Genomic DNA, 25,814 nt, shown 5'->3' with positions numbered 1-25,814 from the left:
GGGGTACATGGGAGGATGCCCTGCTTGTGCCCCTGCCCCACAGCTTGGGCTCTGTGGCCGTCAGCAGGTACCTAGAACTTGGGCCAGCTGCGAACATCTGCTGCCTCCCCGCCCCGGCTCTGGCCCCAGCTGCCTCCCAGACCCAGCCCTGGTCTCTGGAGGCAGCACATACTGGCAGTGCTCTCTGCTGTGCTGCCCTTGCCGCTTCTGCAAAGCAGCGTTGGAACCCAGTGCAGCAGGACACAGCAGGGGGTGCAGAAAGCTGCCTGCTCCCTGCTGCCCTGCCACACTTCCCCTGTGTGCATGGGAGCAGTGTGGGCAGCACGCAGGGTTGTGCCCCTCGCTGCTGCCCCCACCTGCAGGGGAAGTATGGTAGACCAGCTGGGAGCAGGCATCTTTCTGCGCCCCCCGCTGTGCCCTGCCACGCTGGGTTCCAACACTGCTTTACAGGATTGGTGAGGGGAGCATGGCCAGCATGTGCTACCTCCCCAGAGCCCGGGGCCGGGGCAGAAAGGCAACAGATGTTTGCAGCTGGCCCAGGTTCTGGGTAGCTGCTGATAGCCACAGAGCCTGGGCTGCTCCCATTAGAGCTTGCAGCCTCCCAACTGCCTGCTGGGAGCAGCCTGGGCTCCTGGCTGGCAGCAGCTACCCAGAGCTGGAGCCAGCTGCAGCCGGGAGGCTGCAAACAGCTGCTGCCTCCCCGGCCCCAACGCGTGCCGAGGAAAATGGCCTCACATGCCATGCTCGGCACACGTGCCAGGGGTTGCCAACCCCTGCTGTAGGTTATAGCAGTGTTGGTCTAAGGCCACTTGTCTCTCACCTACTGACCACCTCAATTTACATTTTAACTGATGGGCTTTCTTGCATACATACTGGCCTCCGGCTGCTTTACTACTCCATCCAGGAAGAGCACGGACCATCTACAGATGCTTCCTCTGCCAAATGAAGGGTAATTGTACCCAAAAGCTTGCCTAGAAGAATTTTTCCAAGTATTCTGGTTGGTCTAATAAAAGATATCGGATTTACCCACCTTGTCTAACTTTGGACAAGTCACTCGACCACTTGTAGCATATCCATCTATAAATCTGATCTAATACTTACTAGACTAGGACCACTGTGAGCTTAATAAACAAGGGCCTGATCCTGAGAAAATCCAACCTTAATGGCTACCGTAGATGCTGGAGATTTTTCAGCAGCTCAGATAGAGGAAATTTTCCTACCATTACCCCCAGGAGAAATCAAGTAAATATCAGAGTAGTAGTGACCCATCAGTGGAATGGTATAGCCAGAGATGAACCTGCCTTGAGTATAGGGCTGGACTAGATGACTTCATGAGGTCCCTACTTTCCTATGATCTTGCAATCCTCTGGTGGATTAACTCTTTTATACAATTAGCTTTTTAATGACTCTGCTTTTATAGACTAAGGCAGAAATAAGGAGAGAGGAAAGAAAAAAGAGGCGGCAGCGACTGGAGGACATAAATACTTTGAAAAACATGGGCTATTCAGAGCGAGCTGCTCAGAAGGCTCTTCATCAAGCAAATGGAAACTTGGATAACGCTTTTCAGGTAAACGACCTCCAAATTTGGGGCTATCCAAAGGACTTTATCTATACAAAGTGATAAAAATCAGCCTGGCAAGCTTGTGTGATTTTTCAGACTTGGTTATTTTTAGCTTCCTACAGGATTAAACTAGTACTCCCTAAACTGTTAAAAGGGCAACACTTTACTATTTTTTCATATATGTACAACCATTCTGGGCCGTTTAACAATACTTATAAAATAAAAGAAATACAAAGAAGTCCAGAATCAGGAGGCTAGTTTCACTGTATCAAAAATTAATCCAAAAATTAATCCAAGATTAAAATATATAAACACACTCTTCCCCCTAACATACCAGATTTTATCCATCTTTCATTCCAAGAAAGCCCTGAAAATTAACAAATTCTTGTTCAGGATCTACCAGGGAATGAAAACCTCAAAGTTTCTTAGGAAAGGGTTCCAACCTGAGTATTTCTATTAGAGTATCCCATTGGGAGAAGTTTCAAGTATGTGTGTTCCAAGCTATTTAAGATATTGTAAATCAGCCACCCACTTAAATGCTACCTAAAAATGAACAGGCAGTTAATAGAGGGTCAGATTTTAAAATCATAAAGTGACCAGTTGGGCTGGCTCAATTCCTCTCTGCTGATCCCACTAGTGCAGGGGTAGGCAAAATGCAGTCCACAGGCTGGATTGGGGCCCTGGCAGACTCCATTTCCCAGCAGCCCCTGCAGTGGCAGCTCCTGGCTGCTGCTGCCAGCCCTAGCCCTGCTGCCTGGGGATTTCAGCCCATCCACCCCATACCCACTGCCAGGAGCAGGACCCACGCAGGAAGGGCACATGGCCAGGCGGCTGGGATGGGGCTGTGACTGGGAGTGAGATGGGTAGATGGGGTGGGGCTGGGGTAGAGCCATGATCTTCCGTACATCCCTGCAACAAGCATGGGTTCTGCAGGCAGGGGTGTGCAGAGAGCAGATTGTGGCTCTGCCCACACCCTACAATATTACCACCATACGATCCTGGACCCAGAGTAGCTCCCCACCTAACTGCATGCCCTGCCTGCACTGTTCCTGGCCAGTCTCCCGAGAGACCCTGGGACCAGTGGGGCCATGACAGCTTGGGGCAGGGGCTGCTTACAAGTGGAGCCTAACTGTCTGCCAGATCCGCTATTTTGCCCCCTGCACTAGTATGTCATTCTCTTTCTAACAGACGAATATTTGTGTTTCCCATATTGACATAAAAGCTAGACACATTTAGATATACAGTTTCCTATAGAGAAGTTAGAACAGCATGTTAACTCTCACTCATGGCCATGCAGAGAAGACTGTCCCAGATGGATCTCAGAGGAGTAGCAAAAGGATTTTAGGACAGACCAAAATGATGCATCTGACTTCCTGAGGTCCGTTCTAGCACCACTTTTCTCTCATTCTACATGGAAAGACTGAAAATAAAGTATGAACACTAGAACTTAGCAAAATTACACCAGGTTTATTTGGCCAGTTGTCTACTAGTATTTTGAGCGTGTAGGCATCCAGGAGAGATGAATTACAACAATATAAGGAGGCTGTAACGGAACAATGGAACGCATTAAGAGAAGAGAGATTCAGGTTCACAAATCAGCCCAAGTTTCCAACAGTGAGCTCTTTTAGGCCTTTTCAGTCACCTCCCTTAGAGCATCATCCATATCTCATGATATAGCATAAGTATTTTAAGGCAGGACAGCAGCACAAATTGGTAGGGAATCTTCCTCCTTCTCCTGGGGCGATTTGTGGCTCAAAAGAAGTGACAGAGAAGCCAAATATATATACCTAGCACAGTATAGCTGAAAAGGCTCAAGCCTTTTTAGGCTTGAGGCACTTCTTGGAAAACATTAGGTCTTAGTTTTCGCTCTCTTTTTTTAACTATGAAAATATAATAGAGCAATTACTCTGTTGCAAAGAACTCGGACTACAACAGGTGAGAGTTATTTAACCCTGTGGATTCCTGTTTGAAATCTCTAGATTTATCTTGTGAATCATGTTTGCATAATTAACAGTGCCAACATTTTGTGGCACCCTGTGGTGCCCTTGGAACAATCTCAAGGCACCACAGAGTGCTGCAGCATCCTGTTTGAGGATCACTGATCTATCAGAATAGTAAGGATCTCTTGTGGTATACACAATTACCTTTTTTAATTGCTCTGCTTTTACAGGAGAAGGGTGCTCTGATTTTTCAGCTTTTTACTACACTTAATCTTTGGAAAGTCTAGAAGGAACCTTAGTTCATGAACTTAATAGAACTTTTCTCAGCCTCTAATTACAATGTGTGTCTGCATGGAGGAATGACACAGCTGTATTACTTATGTACCCCTTTCTATTTAGATTCTTGTTAGTAATCCTCAGTTATTCTTGGAAAATGATAACAACAATCCTGTGACAATGAACCAGTTTCAGGTTCCTAAAGAAAGTATTGACCAGGTAAGTTTTACCTTAAAAAACCTAAGACTGCATTGTAGCTTGATTTTGAAAAAGTAGACCATGTTAATACCAAAAGTGCCATTTCATCCCATTAGCCAGTTAAACGGCCACATTAGATCTTCTTTTGCAAAGCTTTGCAGGTGTTGTACTCCCCACTGATCTTTGTCACTTGAGGGGAAAGAAGCCATACGCAGTAAAGTTCTGGGGCATGCATGTTGCTGATTAAGGTGTTGGGGTCCTGCCAGTATTGCATGTTCAGAGGTGGAGATAAAATTCTGTTTTGTCATGATGTTCTGGACCAGGGATGAAAACAAGAATGCAGATACTGAACGTAGTATTTGTGGGGAAGAGCCAAAATGCCTACCTTTCTCCCTGTTGTAACTGCCTTGCTTTGGCGCTATTCAGTAATCAGGGCAATATCAGCAGCTGAGAACATGCAGAGGCATCTCCCCCAATTCATTGCAAAGATAGAGGAGAAAAGATAGACAGTGCTTCATAGAACTCATAAATGAGGAAATAAACAGGAATGTTCAAATTGATCAGATTTCCTATTTTAAATTAAATGCTTTATCTGTTCAGCCCAGTCATCAAAAAGCCCTGTTTTTGCTCTGTATCCTCAGCTCTGAGCTCCCACACAACAACTCTGTAGTTTTCAGGCCCCCAGCCCCATGTCAGAAATTACTACAGATTTCCTTAGTACTACTGTCACACTTAACTGTAAAGGGATGGGTGGTCCTGAGGTTAGTCACATTCTTGTAAATACCCATTATTGCTTGTGGTGCAGACCTATAGATATTAGTTGTAAATCAGCCTCCCAGACTTACAGTTTGTTTCTTGACTAGTTGGTGTACATGGGTTTTGATCGGGAATCAGCTGAGGAAGCTCTAAAAGTCTTTCAAGGCAACATTCAATTGGCTGCCCAAACGCTAGCTCGTAACGGAGGAGTTCTTCCCACCGAGTTGCAGCTGCTGTCAGAAGCAACCACTCCTTCAGAAGAATCAACTTCATCCAAAGATTCTCCTACAGAGTCTGCAGGTAAGAATTGCTTCACATGACAGACACTTAGAAAAAAAGTTGTTTGTTAGACAACAATCATTGGGCAATGATTACCTCGAATATCACAAGAATTGCTCGGTTTTTCCAATACCATAGATATCTGCTGGATATGTGGCTGGGAGCAGGCTTTGGACTGTAATAGTATAGTCAAAATAAGGACAAAAAACAGAACTTACCAGTTATGTGCACATAGATGCAGTCTAGAGCTGCTGGTTGTAAAATAGCTGCTTAAAGGTTGCACCTGTTTGCCTGTGCCTGATTTAAGGGCTGGTCCTCAGAAACGCATGCTGGGAAGAGGCAAGTCTGTATTGCTGGGGTATTTGTAAGGAGCAGAAAGTTGCTATTTGTGTTGCACCTGCTGTAATGCTAGTTCAAGGTGGTAACTTGTTATATGCAACAGCTTATGCATAGAAGCAGCTGTGTCTTTCTTTGACGCAGCAAAAGAGAATCTCCTCCCCTCACCTCCCCCTCTAGCTGCCTGTCTCTTGTCCTTCACTCTTTCATCCTCCCACACCAACCGTTTTAGATAGAACTACTCTCCCATGTTTTTGAAGAAACTGCTTTTTCTGGAGACCTCTTTCCTGTTGAGCCTCCTGGAAACTGCCAGCTGAGGCTGAGTTGGGTAGTTTTTGGCTTATCTGTTTGCTAACCTGCTTCCATAAGCAATCTCACACGCATCAATCTGTTCACATAACTACCCAGGGTACAGACCTGTTCTTAGCCCTGTCCCCATCTCTGTCCTTTCTTCCCCATGTCTTAAAGTAGGTTCAATTCTTCAGTGCAAGGGCTGTGTTTTGTTCTGTTTTTTGTACAGTACCAAGCACTATGAGATCCCGTGTCCTGAATAAAGCTTTGGGAATTATTTCATGTGCAGTGCTCACTGAATTATTTGAAGAATAGCAAATCCCAATTAAGATGTTCTCCTTGTCTATATATAGTCAGGAAACAAGACTAGAAATGTCACTAACTGTAAAGAAGAGGGAGTACCTGACATGGTCTCTTCATCCCTCTTCCCCATCAGAAAAGTTGAGTTGATTAAAAACTCTGATAGTTATAATTATCCAATTAAGGACTTTAAGGGCTTTTCTTTGGGTATGTCTCACCTCAAACAGCATCTTCTGCAATTCAAAGAACAGTGAGTAGCATATGTAAAACAGCAGGAATGGGAAAACAGCTTTGTGGGAATTAAGCTTTTTCAGATGAGAGAATTGGCAAAACTTCTGTGTTTTTATATGTAGGTACTTCTAGTTCATCAACAGATGAAGACATGGAAGTAGATGCAGTCAATGAAATTTTGGAGGATATTCCAGAACATGAAGAAGATTATCTGGATTTAACTCTGGAAGAGGAAGGATCTATCATTGACAAATACTTATCTTACATCCAAATCCCACAGCCATAGGACTCATTACCCACAGTTCAGTTATAGATGTGCTTTGGCAACATAACAGACATACATTTTGGATTCTTAAGTTTCAGATGTTAAATTCATCCTCAGCTTATTTTTGCCAAAGCCTTAAATACAGTTAAATGAAAAGCAATCTTCTTTTAAATTATCGCTAATCTATAAAAATGCATTTTTTTTCATTCATTATAATATATTGTCAAAGAGCAGCATAATGGAAACATATTTTCAAAAAAAATTTAATAGAAGCTTAATATATATTTCTATAGGTGTGCAATTAGTCCCTTTACTTTATACAGCAAAGAAATATTTTTCACCATTTCGCAACATCAGCTTTTAAAGAAACCTTAGTTTGCGAATTGGAAACCAAGTGCATACCTTTTGTAGAGCTGGCCATTTTACCTTTTTCTCCTTAAAATACTGTTTCCCAAAAGTCATTTATGAATCAGTTCTGCATGGATTTGATGCCTTTCCTTCTCATTCTTCATGTCAGACATTGCATAAGCAACCAATAAAAATATGTTCCATTGCTTATATTGGGATTTTTCTCTACCTTTTTAAAAAAATATAGTTGGAGGCAGTTGGTAGGGTCTTGGCCCCATTTTGGCTGGATTGACTCGAACACATTGAGTAGTTACAGGGCATGATAGAGGGACACATTTTCAATTAATAAATCAAATTCACAGTCACTCAAGCGCTCAAGGTGGCACTGGGCTGTTCAGGGAGGAAGGCAGGTGAGTCCACTCTGCTTTTTCACTTAACAAATATTTACTTTTGGTACTAAGCTAAGAAGGGACAGAGCATGGGGAAGGTCACCCCACTCCTCAGTTTGCTGCCTTCAAAATTGGGCCCCAGCAGTTCTCTGCAGAGCACTCTGATGCAGTTAGCCTCCATCCTGAGCCTCATCACCCTACAGACACAAATGCTAAAAGAAGGTCCATTTCTGACAGGCATTTCTGGTTGGCAGTGAGAAAACTATGGGAAGATATTTTCAGTAACTTTATCGTCTCAGTAGAGGGAGCTCATATCCTGTCTATTGTGTCCATGGTTTGTCTGAATGGCACTGTTTTTATGGAGAACATAATGGACAGGGGAGGGAGGGATCATGAGGGCAGTGGCTGGTATCACTAGTATTTCTTTCTATTTAAGCCCAGATCGTGTTGCTCCAAAACTCGCCTTGGCAAACTATTTACATGCCATTTAGAGGCCTGCTTTTAACTGGAATAAACTGAATCCTTATACCTTGCAATTCCACTGGATTCCCTGCCTCTAGAGAAGGAACGCAGCACCATCTTAAGGCAAGTAAGATGGAGATATCAGCAGGCCGTAAGTGTGACAACCGTCAAGTTCCAGAATAAGGGGTATTGATGTAGTTAATAGACCTGTCTCATTTCTAACAAACTTGGATCACCTCGTAGACAACATAGTAGGGTATTGTGTATGGACTTGATACTTTGATATCATACTTCGTGCACAGCCAGAAAACAAACCCTGCAAAAGTAAAATATTATATTTTCTTGCATACAACACACCCTGGAATGAAGTAGGCACCTTGTTTCTGAAAGGCAGAATAAAGAAAGCATTCTTTACAATAACTGAGTAGCAGCAGCAGCCAGGGAGTTGAGTCTGTTCATTGTTCTGCTTCCTGGCTCTATAGATTTTACTTCTATTTTTGCCTAGTAAATGGCAGAAGCTGCTTTTTACTGTATTTTTCACGTATAATCTGCACTACAGTTTCCAGCAGCTGCTTTTTTGGATAAGGTGCATATTGTGCATGAGAACATATGGCACACTGGACTTGACTCTCTTTCAAGAATGCAGCTCGCATCTCAAAAGTCACCCAGATTCTGGCCAAAATGAAACCAATATACAGAAAAGGTCAACCCAACCCTTAAACTGGAAACAAGCAGATAACAGATAATATCCTTCTTCTATACAGCTGCTCTGGGAGGACAAGGAAGAAGTTTGAACTTACAGGATTTTAGGGCTCAGCTCTGCGAGGTACCAAGCTCCCTCAGTTCTCATTGAAGCCAATGGGAGCTGCGGGTTCTCATTACTTGAAAGGTTAATACCAATTTAGCATTGGATACAGAATGTAACATCCTTTCCTGAGAAAGGTACTGAGAAGTAGGAGATATGGTTTATGGGCTAAAGTAAAGCAGAATCAATAGCAGGGTGGGGAAAAACTAACCAGGCAGTTATAAGCGTGCAGTGCAGTTTTGATTGAACTAGGTTCTTCCCCTGCTGCTTGTGCTTTCCTTAAGGATTAAAGTTTTGCTAATGCAACTGTAAAATAATGATAACAAGCATTCAGGTTTAAAGTGAATTATTATGTGGGAATTCAAAAATCGACTATTTTATGTCAGTTTGTTGTCAAGTGAACAACAATTCCTCCAATTATGTAACTAATCAAAACAAGCCTGTGTGACAAATTGTGAATATCTATAATTAAAGTGAGCAGCAGAGCAAGAATACTGGCTGGAAAAAATTTGGGAGGGGTCATTTCAGCTACACATTTAAGGATATTTGAGTTGATGAGATGAAAAACAGGAAAGCAGCACTATTTACGTGACTCATTCATCTACTTCTGATGAGAGCGATTGTCATCTTGGCATGTACAGCTGCTATGGACCAGGCTGCGTCTAGCCAAGGTAACATGCAAATAATTTAGGTTAAAACTTTGAGCATCAGTGTAAGAACACCCCGACCTTCAGAAGAATCAGCCTTCTCTGATCTCGAGACACTTACTGTATTATCTTGCATACAGTACTCACCTTTGCCCAAAAAAAAAATCAGCCTCCCAAAATTGGGGCATGCATATGAAGTGGGGAAGCAGTTGTTTCTGCAGTAAAGAAGCAAGCCTTGAGACACTGTGCTTGCCACGCAGCTACCCAGATGGCTGCCGCTTGTCTCGCTCAGCTGAAGAGGCAGCATCCTGTGTTAACCGTAGGAATCATAGGAAATCATAGAAATTAAGGACTGGGAGGGACCTCAAAAGATCATCAAATCCAACCCCACTGCACTGGGCAGGGATACTGCTGAGATCAAATGATCCCAGCTATTGGCTGAGCACTGTAGCTTGTGCCTGAAGCAGCAAGTGAGCCACTGGTAGTATCTCGATGAGCTTCCTGATGTGGAAACAAGTTTATTTACAGGAACTTATAAAGCACTACTTATAGTACAGTAGTGACAGCCTTGCTACTGCCCTTGCAAGGGTCTGGGACATAGAGCAAGTCCTCCTGAAAACAGGGTCCAAGAAATGTGGCATCCCAAAAGATGGTCAATCACACCAAGAAGTTCTGCTGTCTGCTGCCTCATCAAACTGTCTCCTGGAAAACTACACTTCTTGGACACTTAGTTCCCAGGAGGACTTTTATTTTATGTCAGATTCCAGCCATGATTCTGGGGGAGAAAAAAAAACAAAAAAATCCCAAAACTTCATTTTCCCCCTAAGTATTCTTCCTTCCAGAAACAACATGTGTGGTCAGAGGTGTTGCACGCAAGAAAATATGGTACTAATTATTCAGCTGATCTCCCAGTATTCAACACTGAGCTTACAGGCCGTAATTGGATAAAAGGACAGCTAGCTGTTCCTTCAACAGGAGAGAACCACCGTGGTGTACATACTTCCTACGGGACCAGTTGGTAGCTCTTTGATGCCAAGACAGAGATTTACAGTGGAAGAAATGTAGGTCCTGCCTTTCTAAGTAGGAATTTAACATACAAACTCCTGTCCCAGCAAACAGGGTTACAGTATTTCCATCCACGGGAGGTAAGGAATTACAGATAGGAGTCAGCAAAGCCTTTCACAGCAGAAGGACCAAGTATAACAAGGTCTCCAAGATATGTCGGGTCTCATTGCACAACGATGGACTTTCCCTATTCCGTAGCTAAACACAAGGGCTTTGGCAGCCTGTTCAAATATATTTGACTACAGCAGCCATTAAATTGCATAATCATGTACTTTCTCTTCTTCCAGATCCATAGTACAGATCCTCTCCTGGAGGAATAATTGATAACAGTAGCAGGCTGTTGTCTTTCCTGTGAATTAGCCATTCTGATGGTGGCTTTGGCCAGTGTTTATTCAACCTTTGCTAGACAGAGGGTGGTGGTTTTTGCTGGATGGGGGGAGGAGGTGGGGGAGGTTACAGGTAGGTGGCAAGCACGTACATTAAAAGCAATGTAGCTGTGTAACTGTAATTCCGATCCGTCATCAATTCTGATTACCAGCTTTTCAGAAGTTGTTACCTTAGCTGGACAAAGGGAGGAAATACTTCCCTGCCTTGTAGGAAGTAAAATGATGCCTTACTCAGTGATATGCATTTTGAAGTACACAGAAACATTCAGGCAGAGCAGCAGTGAGTGGGAGGGGTGCAGCCCTGAAGTCCTGGCTCCCAGCACAGAAAACCTTTCCTCTAGGCTGTATTGCACATTAGTTGCTCAAACTCCCACCCCTCTCAGCTGATTGAACAATCTGGATTTTGGCAGCCAAATTGCTATAGGAAGCAGGATATCTCCTGAGATTGACTCAAGTCCAGCCCATCTGAGGAGGGAAACAGTCTCAACATTTACATTCATGCGTTTCCTCTTCCTGCCCCCATCCTTTTCTGACTGCTACTTGCCACAAACCTGAGAAATAAGAAATCACCAACTAAAGATTCAGTTATCTGTAGATGCCACATGTTTATTACTCAATCATAAAAAAGTATTACAGCATTTTAATCTTGCACAGGACAGAATAAATAAAGCCACAAAAATCAAACACACGCGGCTAACTAGTCATTTCACTGATTCTACAAAGTGTGTTATATCTGCAACAATAAGGACACTTGTATATTCATGGCTCAGTGGTTATCAGGAAGAACAAATCTGGAAAAGCCTGAGAGAAGCACCCCTAGGTAAGTGCTTAGCCAAGCCTAAAGACACTACTGGTCCTAGGATACTGCCCAGGGGTATCCACATAGGAACAACTTATCACAGCATAGGAAAGAGCAGGGCTTCAGCTCCTCTGCAGTAACTGCTCACAAGCAAGTGCTTACCCTGTGGTGTGTGGAAGCAAAGCCCCTGCAGTTTTGCCTTGGATGAAAGGGGGATAAGTTACCACAGTTTAACTTCCCTTTATCATGGTGTAAGAATATGGTGCATGTGGATGCTTACTGCAACTCACCTGATGTGCAATAAATCCCTGCCCATTTTTGCTCTGTGGTAAATTACTCATATGCCTGCACCCTGATTCCCATTCCTGCAGCCCGAGTCTGGGCACGTGCAGCACTTCTGAGAGATGCAAGGGCTTTGGAAGGAGATTGTGACCCAGACCTAACAGAGAAGACAGATGGGGTCCCATGCACACATGCTGGTGGGCTGCATTTGCTCAAATCCCCACTATTTCACACTGGGAACAAAGTCTTGCCATGAAACCTCTCTCTTCACCTCCCACAAAGCAGGGACAAGGCCCCCCCATGGAAGCCACATGTTGCTCTGCATCCCTCCAGAGCTGTGTGGAGGTGGGGAGATGCTAGTAGCGCACACTCCTCCTAGCACTAGAAAGTGGAGGCCCCTGCTGCTGCCCTGTGAAGGGTGTTGGGATGCTTAAAAGTAATGGCCCAGTTGAATCTCTTAGCTTGCTGGGAAGAGGGTAATTTGTCATGCTTCTGAAGATGTTCAGGTCTGATTCAAGATTAGGCCTTAGATGCTGGTTAGTGGCTGGCTGGCTGCTTTTTAAAAGCCCCCTTCTCAGTTCTTCAAGTTAAAGCCCCTGAGAGGGATGAATGCTGCTCCGGGCTTCAGCCACGTTCTCTTTGCCTGAGTCACAGCAGGATGAATCCCAAAGCAAGCTGAGAAAATTGAATTCGGAGCCATCTGCAAGGCAGCTTTCACTTAGACATTCGGCTGAACAGTGGCATGGGAGAACAAGCAGCCGAGACAGGAGGAGAAAATTTATCCGCTCGCTGCCTTGCAGCATCTCTCTTAGCATGTAGCAGTCAGGCTGCAGTGGAGTGGAACTGGAATTGAGAGCAGGCAAATACAAGTCATAATTACACTCAAAATACAGGGGAAGGTGGATAACCTGGGCCCTGCTCAGCAATAGCTCCCAACCCCAATGCTGCCCCAGGGCCGGCTGGTCATTCAGGCTGTTTTAGTTTGCGCTGAGATACACAGAGGTGCTGCGAGTCATCAGTAAGAGGCAGCCTGAGCGGAGTCTGCTTCACAGTCACAAAGAAGCTCAGCTCCTGCCGGACCACAGCAGGCAAGTTCATCTCCCACCCCCACCCCCTTTCCAAGGTCTGGCTCATCTGCACCCAGTGGCATAGGAAGGAAATATGTCAGCTTTGGTCATGGCCAGACAGGCAGTCACACCAGTTCAACGGCCTCGCACTCTCCATTCTCCTGCTGCACCATGCAGCCAACTTTGTTGTTGAAGAGGCGCGACAGACTGCCCTTCTGGGAGCTCCTGACCTGGACAGACCTCTCCTTCTTCAGCCGCCTCTTGTTCCGCTTGCAGATTCCTCGTATGTCCCAGATCCTTAGCGTGCCATCGTGGGAAGCTGTGTACAATAACTCATTGTGAATCTGGAACAATAGGGTCACACTTAATCCCAAACTGGACATCTCAGCAGCACCACAACAACACAGCAGCTTGGGATCAAATAGCAGAGTTAGTCTTTCATGGTAAAGCCTGATTCCCCACTGTCTGGCTCCTTTTGACACCATTCACACCAGCTCACAAATCAGCGTGCTCCAGATCAGGGTGCTCCACTTACTCATGCTTCTGCACCCACCGTGCACAGCAGTATGTGAGCAATGCTGTTGTTTCTATGATACTCGGTGCTGGGCAGTGCAGAACTGGGCTGTCACATTTCAATGGTGCTCTAGCAGAGAGCTCCAAGCCTGCCTTGGAAGATGAAGGGTACCTTGTCATTGAGGACCTGAATGTTTTGGTGCTTCCAGGACTACAGGACTTCCCTCCTCCTGCTCCTCCTCTCCCCTTGCAATCAGCAATCTGTACAACTTCCCTTCTAAAAATCTCTCTCTCTCTGAAACCTTGTATAACTTGGCCTGCAATTCTCCTAAAAGTACAGCTTGGGTTTTGTAACAAGCCACTTCTTTCCCCTCTGAACATTTCCCCAGTGAAAGCCTTAATGAGCAAAACCTCTATCATTCCTCCCTTTCTCTGTCCATCTTGCCCTCCTTAGGCCATGTGTGTCTATACCAGTCCTTACATTTCTTTCACATTGGCATTAAGAGATACAAAACACAAAGCCTATGATTTATGTCTTCAGGGAAAAATCTGTTGCAGAGCTGTGTCCTGCATACAGTACAATCAGTGTGTTATAAGTGCTAGTGTACACTGCGATGAACAGGGCTGGGAACACAAGAGATCTCAGTCCCTATATCTTGAAAGTCTACTGTACAGTTACCAGCTTACTCCTTGCAGCAGCTAGCAAGAACATGGATAAGCGCCCCCCTGCATGCTACAGAGTACACATGAGCCCATCACTCCCCAGTGGCTTTCATCACAACCACATCATTCTTACCTTGCAGGCTTGCAACTGGGGGACGAGGGATCTGGGGTATTTTATACTGTATTTATCATCACCAGGCTAGGACTGTTGCTTCACTGTCCAAGATCATCACCTGGCATATTAGTAAGTGCACACGGCCAAAGGGTTTGCGTAATCAAGGTCTTTTCAGGTTCTAGTTTCCTAAGCTATGAACAATGTGCTACCACCACTAAGGCTAAGGAGAAACACAAAAGCAAATCTCCACACACTGGTGTTGTAAGCAGTACTCCGCCTTACTGTGGCTGACGGACAGGTAGGACACTTCTCCATATCCCTTACTAGTCTAAAGATGTTGCTGTCAGGTGTAGCTAGCGTGTAATATAGGGAGAAGCTTACACTGCAGTTTATTGATCCAGATGTTGCATTTCCCCTCTAACGCACACAAACACACAGAAAAGTCCCCATCTCACCTGAATGCAGTTTATGATGAACTTGTGTCCTCGGAAGATCTTCTGCAGGACACCCGTCTTGGAATTGAAAGCGCGGGCGCAGGCATCACCGCTTCCTGTAAACACTGCAACAGAGACAGGCAGTGAGGCCATTTTAGGACAAAGAGGTAGGTAGCTGTTGTAGTCTAAAATCAGGTCTGAGGTAGAGTAGATTTCCACCGTATGGACTGACTAAATCAAAGGTAGATAAGCTTTTGTAAGCAGCAGCTTACTACTTCAGATGCTAAGAAGGGGCTGCCATTTTCGGCTAGTCGTTTTTGTGCAATCAGAAAAGGTCAGTTCAGAACAGATTTAAGTACACGCCTGAAAAACAGCTGGAGGAGAAAGACGGGATGGATTCTCCCCTTCCTAACATCAGATGTTTCTACCAGTGTAACTTCACTATTTCTTATTTATAACCATGTACATGAGAGGAAAATCAAGTCTTATTGAAACTATTGAACACGCTTGTCTCTGGAAGTGGGAACGGAGGAAGTTACAGGACACAAAACAGTGTCCTAAAATCCTGTTTTAGTAACACTGGTCCTTTAGTAATCCTGTCCTTAATCCTGTTTTAGTAACACTGGTCCTGTAGGAGAGGAGGCCCAAAGAGCCTGCCCATCTTCCATCCAGCTGGTAAATTTACCCTATGGCATACTCCACCCCGAATCATACCCTCCATGAAACAGAAGCAGGAGCAGGTTGGTCAGTGGTTGGATGGGATATCAGCTGGACAAACTTATACTAGTCAACCACCATCTGCCACTCAAGCAGGTACAGTATTACAGAACAAGACACAAGGCTTTTTTCTAGTAAATGAAAATCATATTGCTTTATTTGTTACCATTAACCGAACTCCCAAATACCCACTTAACAAAAAAAAAAACAGTAGTAACTCAGTAAAAAAAAGAAATGCTTTCAGTTTATAGCTTTCATTATATTTCAATTCTCTCTCTCAGAATTCGGTTTTGACAAATATCCCTCTATCATTCAGGATTTATAATGCTTCTTTGAACTACTGAACCATTGAGCTTCAAAAGGGGCACTCTTGGCCTGAACTTCATTTGACATTTAGATTCTGTATAAATAAATCTGTACTCCACCTACCTGCAAAACCAACAGGAAAAGCAACAAAAATGTTTTGCTTAAACTCCAAAGGAAGCAACTGTTCTTAAACTTGATGCTGAAGCCTTTGACATGCAGGAGAGCGAGAACTTACTTAATTTTCACTGCCCACGCTCAGAAATGTCAGAGACAAGCAGCATAAACACTGAAAGACAAACTGCGCTGAAGAGCTTGTCTTTATAATCTACAGTGTTATTAGTTTAAAAAGTAGAGTGAGGAAGGCAGTTTAGTACTTGCGACACTGGAAAGACATTTAGGAGCCCTGCACTCAGATCTGTCATGGATTCCCTATGTGATCTTGGGCAGCTGTAAAAGAAACCATCTCTTTTTCCCCTTCTATGGTCTCTAACTTGTCTATTACAGCTGTAAACTCTTTGGGACAGTGTGTGTCTGATTAAAGATTTAAAAAATTAAATATTGATTTGGTAATAGTTGAACAACGCCTAGCGTTCTTCCATGTCCACTTGCATTCTGCTTCCCAAACAGGACACTTCAGCACTCCCTGTTTGACACCTTTTGGCTTTTAATAACCTTGTGAACACTTTAGTCACACTAACGAGATGTTCCTCCCAACTGGCTAAATGTAGCAATGTCATTTGCGCAGTCACAGGAAGAGTGTGGAGTGCTACCGAAATAGAGAAGGGGTGAAAGGAGAGAGTGCCAAGTGTGCAAAAAACCTTGTGACGCTCGAGTAGCATCACAGGATGGGTGTCTGAGTTTGCACTCTGTTCCAAGGGCTTCAAATAAGGTGACTGCTGGCCAATTTACTTTCTGGGTTAAAGAGAAAGAGCAGTTTTCAGACTGGAATCTCTCTCAAGGTCTCATTAAAGGTGAGTTTTTCCCCTCTCCACCTCCCACTGAAGATACCATAAACCAGTAGTGTATCTAGGCCAGTATAACGCCTCTAGGCTTGATTACATTGAGCTTAGTCACACTGAATACTTCCAAAAAAAAAAAAAGTGTCAGCTCTGATTTATGAAGTCAGTTTTGCTGGCTGGAGGCTGATCATAATCACTCAGTCAGCATGTGTCAAGCATCCTGGTAGCTAATCATTGTTTGACCATTATCGGCACGTGCTGAGTTCAAATTATTCTTTCCAATGTGCAGTATCTTGCATTTGTCAACAGCAGATTTCTCTGCCATCCTCACTTCCTTAAGCGACCCTTTTCATTGACATATGGAATTTAAAAAAAACCCAAAACATTGTTTTATCCAGTGCAGGGTTGTCCAACTGGTGGCCCCCAAGGACTTAGCATGCTACCAGGCTGGCACTCCCCACACCCAGTGGCTCCTGCCCTGGGGGCCAGGAGGGGGCTGGAGTGCCTGAAGAAGTAAAGAAGGGAGCTGGGCTGCCCGTCCTGCAAGCAGGTGGTGTGTGCTTGTGGAAGAGGAGGGGCAGGTGCTGCACACATGGCTGAGGCTGCCTTGTGCTGCAGGCGGGGGGCAGGGGGGGAACTGCCCACATGGTGCACACGGTTGGGAGAAGGGAGTGGGGCTGGCTGCCTTGTGCATGTCATGGGAGGGGGGCACAAGGAAGGGGCTGGACAGCATGCACTGCAGACAGCCAGGAGAATGGGGAGTCAGGATGCCCATGCTGTGCAAACAGCAGGGGAGTGCTGGACAGTTCACGGGGGGAGAGGTGCCTACCTGCCCACACAGCATGTGGCCTTCGATCTGTAGTCCCTATAGCATGCAGCCCCTGGGTCTATGGCCCCCGGCTGCCCAGAAGTTGGACAGCCCTGACCTGGTATTTAGCTAAGGTCATCTTTACTTCTTTCCCCAAACTGGAGGAAGGGCATCACATGCCAGAAAGCTTCTTTAACATCTCTCCCAACTATTCCAGTGGTCTAATAAAAGGTATTACCAAAAAAAAGAAACCAGAAAGAAAGAAAGAAAAAAAAAATAAAACAAACTCTAACTTGCTCCTGTCCAAGAAGAAAATCCAATTGGCTCAGCATGATTTATTCTGAATAAATCCGGGTTGGCCGCTAGTAATCCCCACTTCTTCCTCCAGATGTTGATTGTTCTATAATTTGCTGTAGTAGTCAGGCCGAATGGTGTGTTATTTCTCCATCTTCCTTCCCCCTTCCCTTCCCCCCCCCCTTTTTTTTTTTTTTTTTTTTTTAAAGAAAGAGAGAGATGGGCATGATGGTATCTCTTCTCCAGGCTCTGGGACATCACTTTGTCACCCATGACTTGGCATGTGTGGCTCTGAGACATTTTTCAGCTACTTCTTTCTGCACCTGGAGCCACTTTCTTCAGGTCCTGTTGACTTTAACTCATTCATATTTGTAAAAAATTCTCTGAAAGACTTATAATAAAGTGCAGTCCTTCCCAGTCTTCCCTCGTATTAATTTCACTTCTTCTCTGGACAGTTTGTTTCGTTGGCATTAAGCTGTTCTGCCTTCTTTGTACTTTCCATTACTAGTTTACCATCTCTGTAGAGCAGAGGACCCACAGTTTCCCTGCTCCTTCCTTTCCCTCTGACATCTGCAATGCTACAATTCTTTTCCCTCTACACTTCTGGATATCAGCATTTTCTGCAGTCATAATTAGCTGCCAAGCACTGAAGTAGAAGGAAAAGTAAGTGAAAATTTCACAAGCTCTTGCATCTCATAACTATGGTGTTATTAACCTTTGGTCAGAGGTAAGCGTCCATACATAGAAGGGAAAGTGAAATTGGAGGGGGAGGGGGATTGATGAACTAATGGAAAAGCAACTTACAGATCCCCGCATGGTATTTCAAAGTGCTAATGCTGTGTCTGTGAGCCTTGTATGTTTGGATTCGCTCCCCAGTGTCTACTAACCAGCACTTCACTGTCCGGTCCGCACTCCCCGAATACAAGTGCCGATTCACTAGCTGAGGAGGAAAAAAAAAAAAAAAAAAGGAAAGCATCAGCAATAGCCTCCTTGGGCAAGTTCACCAGAGAACTGCACCAAAGCAATTCATCTTCATCAATGACCTGAAAGATGGGATGGGGTGCACCCTCAGCAAGTTTGCAGATTGGAGCGGGGAGGGAGGAGGAGGAGGAGTAGATACACTGGAGGGGAGGGCTAGGATTCAGAGAGACCTCAACAACCTGGAGGATTGGACCAAATGAAAGCTCATGAAGTTCGATAAGGACAAGTGCAAAGTCCTGCGCTTAGGACAGAAGAATCCCGTGCACCAGTACAGGCTGGGGGCTGACTGGCTGGGCAGCAGCTCTGCAGAAAAGGACCTGGGGGTGGCAGTGAACAATAAATAAGCTGGATATGAGCCAGCAGTGTGCCCTTGTAAAGAAGGCTAACGGCATACTGGGCTGCACTGGTAGGAGTGCTGTCAGCAGATCGAGGGAAGTGATTCTTCCCCTCTATGCAGCACTGATGAGGCCACATGTGGAGTACTGTGTCCAGTTTTGGGTCCCCCACTACAGAAAGGATGTGGGCAAATTGGAGAGTCTAGCAGAGGGCAACAAAAATGGGGAGAGGACCGGGGGACATGGCTGATGATGAGAGGCTGAGGGAACTGGGCTTATTTAGTCTGGAGAAGAGAAGACTGAGAGGGGATTTAATAGCAGCCTTCAACTACCTGAAATGGGGTTCAAAAGATGATGGAGCTAGACTGTTCAGTGGGAAGAGATGACACAACAAGGAGCAATGGGCTCCAGCTGCAGCAAGGGAAGTTTCGGTTGGATATTACAATGGGGCAGGCAAAGTCCGGCCCCTCAAGCCAGATTGGGCCCACAGTGGACTCCATTTCCCAGCAGCTCTTGCTCATGTCACTGCAGCCAGCTTCCATGGAGACCCCAGAAACAGTAGGGATGTGGCAGCGTGGGGCCAGGGTTTCCACAGAGACTGGCCCCAGCAGCACTGGCAGGGCACGCAGCTGGGTGGGGAGCTGCTCTGGGGCTGGCATCTTGCTGTGACTGGTTGGTCTGGAGCTGGGGCAGAGCTGCAATCGACTGCCCACATGCCCCAGCTGGCTGCAGAGACGTAGGCAGGGGCTGCTGGGAAATGGAGTCTGGCTGCTGGCTGGATCCACCGTTTTGCCCACCCCTGCATTAGAAGAACTTTTTCACTAGGAGGGTGAAGGACTGGAACAGGTCACCCAGAGCGGTGGGGGACTCTCCATCCTTGGAGGTTTTTAAGACCCGGTTAGACAAAGCCTTGGCTGGGATGATCTAGTTGGGGATGGTCTTGCTTTGAGCAGGGGGTTGGACTAGATGGTCTCCTGAGGTCCCTTCCAACCCTCATTTTCTATGATTCTGTGAACTTCATTCACATCTTCCAACAAAAAAATAGCCAAGTAAAAACAATGAAGTCTACAGCTTTTAGACCCAGGGGTAATGAGCAAAGCAGTTCTCAGAGCTGAAACGTAGGGGCCCAATCTTGTATTCTTTGCATAGTCATATCACACAGTCAACTTCCGGGCCCTAAAATTGTTTCCAAACCTCAGAAGAGGAAGTTGGATTCTCTGCTGATGTGTTGGAATGAATGGAGCTACACCTATTTACAGCAACAGAGAATCCTGACTAGACTATTTCTTTAGTGTAGGGCAGCTTCAACGTACAAGCAATAAATATATTTTGCCAAATCATAAATTTTAATTAAAAAAAAAATGTTAAAGAGCAGTTTTGAATAAATTAACAAATGGTAAATAAACCAAAAAAAGTCAATAGCTAACATAACACACAAGTTTAATATTTTGCAATGTACTGCATTTTCTTTATAACAGTTTTGGGGTATGCTTAGCTGTGCATCTTTTACATTGTATGGTCCAATAATACAATCACATTTTTTAAAAGCTATTTTCAGATAGTATATTGTGTTTTCAAACATCTTCCATGAGTTAGCCTAGCAAAGGAATGCTAGAAAATATTTAAATTGCTTTTAGTAATATAGAGGCATTGCCTACTGGCCCCAACTAACATAGTTATATTAGTCACTGTACATACTTACTCTGAGCTGTTCAAAGCAGGGATGGTTTTCTACTATCTAGACCAATGATTCTCAACCAGGGTGCCAGGGCACCCTGGGGTGCTGCCAGATCCTTTGATGGGTGTCATGAGGTGTAAGGAGATAACCAGAGACGCTAAGGGGATATGTCAGATTCAGGCTTGTCCTTGCCTGGGTAATGCCCCACCCCTACCGCCCCTCTGCAAAGAGGTAAGCACTAATTAACGCAATCCACATGAAAGGTAGCAGACATTTTTTACTGTAAAATGTGTTCTAGTTTTTCATGTTGCTAAGTATTTTTAGTTTAAATATAATTATGTTTGGATTTTTGGTTGGGGGGGGGGAGATTTGAGGAGGGGGTTTTGTTTATGTAGGTTGCATTAAATAGTGCCAAATTTAGTGATCCCAGATTTCTAGGCGGAGGTTCAAGCCACGGTGAAAACTTGTTGGATACCCCAAAATTTGAACCTAGCTCTTCCTGTGGCTGACCAGTGCCTGGCAGAAAGGTTACATTAGTTTTTTTTAAAAATCAGGTGCCCGTCAATTCACAAAAGTTATGGAGGGGGCCCTCGAGTCCAGAACAGGTTGAGAACCACCGATCTAGACAGATAAGACAGAAGAGACGCACGAGGGGGAGATAAGGGTTTATGACATATGAAATGGTGCCGAGAAAGTAAATAGGAACTTCTTATTTTACTACCACTCACAGTACGAGAGCTAGGGGTCATCAAATGAAACTAGTAGATATTAGTTTAAAACTATCAAAAGGAAATTTGTGGGGGGTTCCCCAGACAGTGTGTAATTAAAAGGTGGAACTCATTGACACCAAATGTTGTGGAAGCTGACAGTTTAGCCCAATTCAAAATGGGATCAGATAAATTCTTAGAGGAAGGGGGCATCCGTAGCTACTGAGCATGGGAGTGAGGGGTACAGCCTCTGAGCCTCGGCCTTAAATGCTGGAGGCTGCAATAGAGAGGAACAGTGGAAAAAACCCTGGTTATATCCTGTTTACTCTCCCTTTCAGCATCTGCTTTCTGCCCTGGGCAAGATGGACCTATGGCCTGACCCAGTAAATAGCAGTTCTTATTTTCTTACGAGACAAAGGGTGGAGAAAGGAAGTGTTAATACCTTCGTGGAGAATTGTGCCAGAGTGACTTGTACAAATCTCCCACAGTCAGTCTGCACACAGCCCACGTTTCCCTGAGTGAGAGTCCAGGGCCTTAAGGCTATCTTTCTCATATGTAAAGGTCTCATAGTCCAAGTTTTTCTAACACAAGATAAGGAAAATAAACCAAGAAAAAGCTTGTAACAGGCATCTTTAATACACAATGTAGATGCAAACTCTTCAGCCCAAAGCGATTGGCCAGACACTTAACTGTAAAGCACCTAGACCACAGCTGGTGCTACAGAGTCATTTTTTCTCTCTCCCCCCTTTCCCTTCCCGGTACCCCTCAGGTGCCAAGGAAGTCACAGTTGCAAAAAGCAGGTTTTCATGGTCTGGTGACAACCACCATGGGACTGATTCGAAAAGGAAAAGGAAAAGCAGATGGAGGCAGAAAGACATACAGACTTGCACAAGGACTAATGTCTTATTATTTCCCTCTCCAAACATGCAGGCTAAGTAGCTGAATCCCCCTGCCTGATCAAACTCCCATGGACGTCAATGAGAGTCCTGCATAAACGGATTGCCAAACAGGGGCCCAGTCGGCTCAAGGCGGGCTTCACTTTTAGGCCAATTTTCTGTCCCTAAAAATGTAGCCTTTTCTTCACTTCCCACACACACGTGTGCACACACTGCTGTTCCCTTTTGCCTGCTGCTGCATTATGGACATAAAGCCAATGCATTTCCTCCCCCAATTCTCTTTGGTGCTACAAATGAGCTTTGTAAAAAAGGGGCAGATGGCATACTTTTCATACAAGTGCCATGAGAACCTCTAATAAAAGGTACTGCAAGGGCAAACTGCTACAATAACAGGACCATGACAGAGCTGTACGAAAAATATACACAGATAGTCCAAGATGACCCTTGCACAGAAAATGCAGTTCCCACCAAATCCTGGAGCTGCACAGGTGCAACTAGCTGCAGACATCACTTAGCCCATAAGACCTTTCCCCAAGATAACATGCATGTAAATACAGGTCATATACAACAAAGAAAGATTTCTACACCTCCCTGCCTTTCTGCTATCTGAGACCACCAGGGAGGAATCCTGCCTTAGCTGCACATCAAGGAGCAACTCACAAAGACCCCCATGGACCCAGGGGAACAGACTTCCACCTTCAGCTTCCTCTGTGCAAAATGAAGTTTATTTTCTACCTACAGGGACTCTTTACCAGCTTTAATTTTCCCCAAGCCTGAGGAAGGGTGTATGTGCCTGAAAGCTTGCAAAGAAAGCTCCTTCTTTTGCAATTTCTTAGTTGGTTTAATAAAAGGTATCACCTCTGAACCAAGAGTTCTAGAGTTTTGCACCTCTAACCCTAACACCCAACCCGAGCGGGCGTGGGAAACATCATCACAAAGCGCATGCTAATATGAAGTTGGCTGGAGTTGCATCTTCCAGAATTGCTCCTGGCCCACTCATGGCGTTTCTGTTGTGAACAGCTTGCAAGCAGCAGCAACCCACGCAACAAAGATAAACACTTTAAACTCGTCTCCTGCAGGTGAATGTCACTTGAGAACAATGGTGCATTAAGTTACGCTGCTTGAGCTCCATGTTTGAAGTGGGTGTGTAAGTGTTAAAGAAAAACAGAAGAGCAGCTACTTGCCATGGGTTTTCCTTTATACTTCCCTGTTACAAATAAGGCCTTAAGGACCTTGTTACACCTTAAGCTGTGAGCTGCACAAGCGTTGATCGGTATTACTGCTAGTTTGGAGCAGTCACATCCTTAGTCTAGATACCTCTGGACTGTCCCCCATCTGCACAGCTGTGACCTGCCACTAGAGACCTGGTGAGCAGGGGCAGATCTAGGAGCTGTCGCTGCAAGTTGCTGCTACAGGGCTCATGGGATGATACAGGCTTTTAGCCCTGCTCTACGGGCTGGGGTATGAGAGATCCTGGGAAACTGGAGGACTCCAAATTGGGTGGCACACCTTAATGGAGCAGGAGCTGGGTAGTGAGGATCAGAGATAATCCTGCCCTGGCATGGTGTAACTTTGAGCTGCATAACGAGTGCTTAAAACCACTTTAAATCCTATGAAGATTCAAGCCCACATTTCTTGCATCCAAGAAAAGTAGCCTAGCATCCTCACTCCCTCCAGCTGCAAGATTTGTTCGGCTGCAAAGAGGAAGCATGACCTTCTAGCCCAGTGATTAGGACATTCACCTGGGACAGGGGAGACCTGGGATTTAATCCTGACTTCAAAGACTGTTTCTGAATTTCACATTCAATAGTCACCAAATAAAATGAACACAACGGAATGAGCCTCTGTACAGGGCTAAAGCAAAAACTATACTGACCCTGGATAGTAGCAAGCTGTTTTCTTGAAGTATTTTGAGCCCCATCTGTTCCTGTAACTGAACCGCAGCGTAAATCCCTGTTCCAGTGCAGGTCATCCCTGGTTTGGCCTACAAAAATGTGCATTAAACTCTGGCTGTTGCATCTCCTCTCAGCCCAAATCTGAAACAATACTTGGTAGAAGTACAGGACAGCAGGGGTTCCTGCGCTTTTGATACCTCGGACACACTTTTCTCTGGATCAGAGCTGGCGGCATGCTTCACTTACACAAGAAAAGGGGAGCAGGGAAAAGCAGCAGTGGCAGCACAAATGTAGTTTGCAGATGTCTGACCCTGGTGCAGCTCCCAGGAGGCTGGAAGCTACATGCGCACCAGTCAGGGAGAGGGGGGCTGGAAGAAAAGGCAGCAGCGTGGGCACAAGGAAAGCCCTCCTCTCAGTGGTATCAGACTGAACCTGAGCAGCAGCCTCTCCGACATGGTGCATGGAGCTGCTCCACTGTGTGCCCCTGGGCCAAGGGGGGTGGAGGGTTGTAAACAAGCTCTGCACTACCTGGGAAACCAGGGCGCAGCTGGGGTGGGGAGGTGGGCACATCTACCTGGTGAAGGCGAGGGTGCCCTGGAGCTCAGTGTGGTGTGGCGGAGACCAGGTGAGAGGTCTCCCAGCTGCCCATGATTGGCAGGACCTGGGAAGGGTGTGGGGTAGAGGCAAGGACCCACACCTACTCACCCAGTGGGGGTGCATGGCATGTGTGCAAAGGATTGTATTAAAATGGGGCTGAGTGAAATGTACTGGTACTACAGGAAGACAGAAGAGGATGATGGAAAGAAGTGGCAGACCTCATCTGGTGGAGAGGGATCTGGCATAGACTTTTTCAGGAGTAGACCCTCTAAGGAGGGCAATGGGTCAGGGTACGGGTATAGAGATGGGTGTGTGGGTGCACGGTGCAGACTGTGTAACAGGTTTTTAGTGCGCTTTGAGCTCCACAAGGGTCACTTGGCAGAGTGTTGCAGATGGAGTTACAGCTATAAATATCTATCTATCTATAGATATATCTATCGATCTGCAGTCTCAGGCTTAAGTGATAGATAGATAGATAGATAGATAGATAGATAGATAGATAGATAGATAGATAGATAGATAGATAGATAGATAGATAGATAGATAGATAGATAGATAGATAGTTTTTGAAAAACAAAAAACAAAAAAAAGCAGGACGCAACAGCACGTGCCTGCAAACTGCTGCCGTTGCACCCTGCCTGCATCCTGGGGACCAGGCCATGCCACAGTGGCGTGCAGCAACAGGCCCTTTGGGAATCACTGCTGTACAGACTCCAGCAGCAGACAGCTGGGCTGACCAGGTCAATGCCTGAGAGGGCAGCAGCTCTGAGCAAGCCCCAGAAGCTGAAATGCAGCCAGCTTAAGCCAGGAAACGTTACTGTAGTGACAGAGCTGTCCAATTTCTAAGGGGTCAGGGGCCAGACTAGCAGGGGCTGCACCAGTGGGGGCCACACATCCCTGCTGCTGCTCTCCACACTCCTCCACTACTGCTCCCTGCACCCCCACACTACACCAAGTTCCCCCCACACTGCACCCTGTGCCCAGCTATCCACCCCACTGCACTTCATGCTCCTCGTCGCTGCTCCCCGTGCTCCCTGCATCACATGTAGGGTGCCTCCCTGCTGCACCAGGCACCTAAGGGCCCCCAGCACTGCAGGCTGCAGCACAGTGCAGCACCCCACCCCACCCCTGGTGCAGGGGCAGGGATTGGAAATCAGAAGGAGGAACCTGGAACCGCCCCCCCCCCAGCTGCTGCTGCAGCCAGAGCAATGGGAGGAGCAAGGGCCCTGTGGG

The 25,814-nt window shown here is 45.6% G+C and overlaps 2 protein-coding genes across 8 annotated transcripts in view; one reads left to right on the top strand and one right to left on the bottom strand.

Moving 5' to 3' along the window:
* NUB1 (negative regulator of ubiquitin like proteins 1) overlaps positions 1-6,991 on the top strand; it is a 28,167-nt gene extending 21,176 nt beyond the window's left edge. For all 6 annotated transcript variants that reach the window (XM_014609079.3, XM_019499150.2, XM_019499146.2 and 3 more), the window contains 4 exons: positions 1,421-1,567; positions 3,901-3,996; positions 4,839-5,031; positions 6,291-6,991. In XM_014609079.3, the coding sequence (XP_014464565.1) occupies positions 1,421-1,567; positions 3,901-3,996; positions 4,839-5,031; positions 6,291-6,454 (600 nt within the window). In that variant the 3' untranslated portion in view covers positions 6,455-6,991. The remainder of the gene's footprint in view (positions 1-1,420; positions 1,568-3,900; positions 3,997-4,838; positions 5,032-6,290) is intronic.
* A 4,129-nt stretch (positions 6,992-11,120) lies between these two features.
* WDR86 (WD repeat domain 86) overlaps positions 11,121-25,814 on the bottom strand; it is a 29,142-nt gene continuing 14,448 nt past the window's right edge. The window contains exons 5-7 of one of the 2 annotated variants that reach the window (XM_006273546.4): positions 18,297-18,432; positions 14,430-14,533; positions 11,121-13,027 (exon numbers count right to left, since the gene is read on the bottom strand). In XM_006273546.4, the coding sequence (XP_006273608.1) occupies positions 12,809-13,027; positions 14,430-14,533; positions 18,297-18,432 (459 nt within the window). In that variant the 3' untranslated portion in view covers positions 11,121-12,808. The remainder of the gene's footprint in view (positions 13,028-14,429; positions 14,534-18,296; positions 18,433-25,814) is intronic. The other variant, XM_014608966.3, reaches the window with a different exon arrangement.

The sequence above is a fragment of the Alligator mississippiensis genome, chromosome 5 (assembly GCF_030867095.1).
Source record: "Alligator mississippiensis isolate rAllMis1 chromosome 5, rAllMis1, whole genome shotgun sequence".
Lineage (NCBI taxonomy): Eukaryota > Metazoa > Chordata > Crocodylia > Alligatoridae > Alligator > Alligator mississippiensis.
The sequence above is the reverse complement of the archived record's forward strand: the minus strand, read 5'-3'. Positions and strand labels throughout refer to the sequence as shown.